This window comes from Monodelphis domestica, chromosome 2, assembly GCF_027887165.1.
Source record: "Monodelphis domestica isolate mMonDom1 chromosome 2, mMonDom1.pri, whole genome shotgun sequence".
Lineage (NCBI taxonomy): Eukaryota > Metazoa > Chordata > Mammalia > Didelphimorphia > Didelphidae > Monodelphis > Monodelphis domestica.
In genome coordinates this window covers 493362847-493366212 of record NC_077228.1, presented here as the reverse complement: position 1 = coordinate 493366212, position 3366 = coordinate 493362847, and the positions used below count along the sequence as shown (strand labels likewise).

Here is a 3366-nt window from a genome sequence, read left to right as displayed (position 1 = left end):
CTATCCTCTGATATTTTTCTAAACCCTCACTTTCCATCTTAAAACAAAGTATTGGTTCCAAGGCAGAAGAGTGGTAAGGGCTGTGTAATTGGGGTTGAGTGACTTGGCTAGGGTCACACAACTAGGAAGTGTATGAGGTTATATTTTAATTCAGGTCCTCCCACCTTAAGGTCCCCTCTTCTTTTGACCCATGTTCTCATGTCTATAGTTCCCAGTGTTCTTGCTATGTTGGTTGTCTTCCTTTGTATTTCCTCCAGTTTGTCAAGAGCTTTCCTAAAATATTTCTATCCTCTCTAATATCCCACTTCATAGCTTCTCTTTTATTCCCACCATAGGGTCATTTCTAGAAGATGAAACACATTAACCTAGAAACTTGAACCACTGGAGGACATATACCCTTCAAACAGTTTCTTCAAGGCAACCTTGACGTCCTTGTTTCTCAGACTGTAGATGATAGGATTTAACATGGGGGTAACAATACAAAAGAGGACAGAGACCAGGATGTCCACATCCAAGGAGTAGCCTGCACTTGGCCGATCATAGTTGAAGTTTATAGTTGTATAGTAGATGACCACCACAGTGAGGTGAGAGGCGCAGGTGGAGAAGGCTTTGCGTCTCCCTTGAGCCGACTGGATCTTCAGGATGGCAGAGATAATGAGCATATAGGACACAGCAGTGAACAGGCAGGGGCTCAGACCAAAGGTAGCACTGGCCACATAGAGCGCAAACTCATTGACTGAAGTGTCTGAGCAAGAGAGCTTCAAGATTAAAGGGATGTCACAAAGAAAATGGCTGATCTGGTTAGGACCACACAAAGTGACGGTTGCTGTGAGCCCTGTGTGTGTCATTGAATTCACTAAACCACACAACCAGGACCCAGCTGCTAAGTAGGCACAGACTTTCTTACTCATGAGAACTGGGTAGCGTAATGGATGGCAAATGGCTACGAATCTATCATAAGCCATGGCAGCCAACAGGACACACTCAGAGCCTGCAAAGGTAACAAGGAAAAAAATCTGGCTCAGGCAACCTTCATAGGTAATAGTCTTCTTCTCTTGTAATAAATTCACCAGAATGATAGGAACAGTGGTGGAAGTATAGCAAATGTCCAAGAAGGACAAGTTGCTGAGGAAATAATACATTGGGGTGTGAAGGACGGGATTGACTCTGATTGCTATTAATATGAGAGTGTTTCCCAGGATCGTTATCAAATAAATAACTAAAAACAACAGAAAAAACAACCCCTGAAGGTCAGGATGGTTGGAAAATCCCAGGAAGATGAATTCCATGACAACTGTTTGGTTTTCTTTTTCTCTGAATTTCTTAATGTCTGAGAAAAAAAAAGAGAGAGGCAACAGTTGGACAATAGAAACTGAGACCAAATACAAGAATTCACAAGATGAAAATTGGCCCCATCCCAACTATAGTAAAAGCAGCTAGGGTTGGTGGAATTGACCTTGGGTCACAATACTGCATTCATTATTTCTCCTTTCCAGGGGCCCATCAGGACAAAGAATGTGATGAAGAATTCTAGAGTCTAAATGGAACACTGGACCTCAGAGGGCATCTAGCCTCCTTGATCTGACCAAAAATATTGAAGTCACAAATCATTCGATTATTATGAAAAAGAAAAGGGGGAGTCATCAAAAGAAAATGATGTGTGGGGGCAACTGGGTAGCTCAGTGGATTGAGAGCCAGCCCTAGAGATGGGAGGTCCTAGATTCAAATTTGGCCTCAGACACTTCTCAGCTGTGTGACCCTGGGCAAGTCACTTGACCCCCATTGCCTAGCCCTTACCACTCTTCTGCCTTGGAGCCAATACACCGAATTGGCTCCAAGACAGAAGGTAAGGGTTTAAAAAAATGATGTGGATGGAAGTATAAATAATGTATCAACATATTCATATTTTTAATGTAGGAATATAACACTGAAAGAAAGGAAAATAAATATAAAAATATGCCCATTGATAGAGGACTGTATAACCAAACTGTCATACATATGATGAACATGATGAATCAAAAAAGTATGGAAAGACTTACATGAACTGATGCAGAGTGATGCAGAGCCAAGAAACCAATATGCACAATGCCTACAATAGTGGAAATGGAAAGAACTACCATAATAAGGCAATTGAAAGGGAATGAAAAACTTGGCCCCAAAGAAGAGATATGAGAAAACAACTCTTTTTCAGAATTGGGGATGCATGGATGTGAAATGATGTATTCAATGTCAAACTTTTTTAGTGTGATAATTGGTTTGGTAGAATTTTTTCTCTTTCTTTTAAAAAAAATCCTCTGGTATAAGGGGTGTTGTGTCCTACTTTAAGTGGTGGCTCTCTGGAAGGGGTTAAAGAGATATGAGGATATGTCAGAAATGTGAAATATAAGATATCAATAAAATATAGTTTTTTCAACAATATCAAGAATACAGTATTCATAATGTGCTCAAGCTGGTATGGAAAGCTGAGGAAAATACATTTTTTCAAGACATATTTGGAAAATGAGGGTCATCAGAGAAGAGATTCAATGATTCCAACTAGATATAACAACTTTAAGAGAGTACAGAAAGAAAGATAGCAGAAATGATGAGCTAATTTTGCTTTTCTTTTTGGCAAGAAGAATAATCTTTAGACAGGAAAGAATGGAATAAAAATGGCTAATCATAATTGATTACTGGAACCCAAAATTTAGACAGTTCTATCAGAATGGTTAGAGATGGCTGACCTGTATCCATTATTCAGAGTAGATCATTCATTATTGGAACCAAATTTATCTTCATCCCACCTAGATCTGAAATAAGAATCAAAGAGATCAGGAAAAGGATGCTTTGAGGGCAGGTTAATTCAGTAATCAGTCAGGAAAGGCTGTGTTGCAATTATAATGGCAGTTACCAAACTTTTAAAACTCATGACCTCTTTCTATGGCATAGGAACATAGAAACATCAGAAATGATACACCAGGTATGATCCATGGTCTACCCTGCCCAGCGTTCTGTTGCCAACAAAGTACTCATTGGGAAAGCCATAGAAGAATATTTGTGTCCACTGGAAGTGGACAATTTTAGAAATGGTCATGCGTTTTTTCCCTTCACTCCTGCCCTATTAAATGTCTCTCTTCCTTTAGGACACAGTTCAAGTACCACCTTCTTCATGAAAGTTTTCTTTATCATCCACAACTTTATCCACATTCTTTATCATCCACAACTCTTAACTTAAATTTAACTACTTTGCATGTCTGTGTGCTTATTATCTTTATATTTGTTCTGCTTACACACACACACACACACACACACACATACAAACACACATCCTTCTCATTTGAATGCATGCTACTTGGCAATTAGGAATTGTTCCTTTTCTTCTTTCTA

The 3366-nt window shown here is 39.2% G+C and overlaps 1 protein-coding gene across 1 annotated transcript; it reads right to left on the bottom strand.

Moving 5' to 3' along the window:
* Positions 1–365: 365 nt before the first annotated feature.
* Positions 366–3073, bottom strand: LOC100013971 (olfactory receptor 5V1-like). The gene is made up of 2 exons (XM_056814756.1): positions 2955–3073; positions 366–1314 (listed from the first exon to the last, which is right to left on the bottom strand). Exons 1-2 carry the CDS (start codon positions 3071–3073, stop codon positions 366–368), a joined length of 1068 nt encoding a protein of 355 aa, XP_056670734.1.
* Positions 3074–3366: the final 293 nt, after the last annotated feature.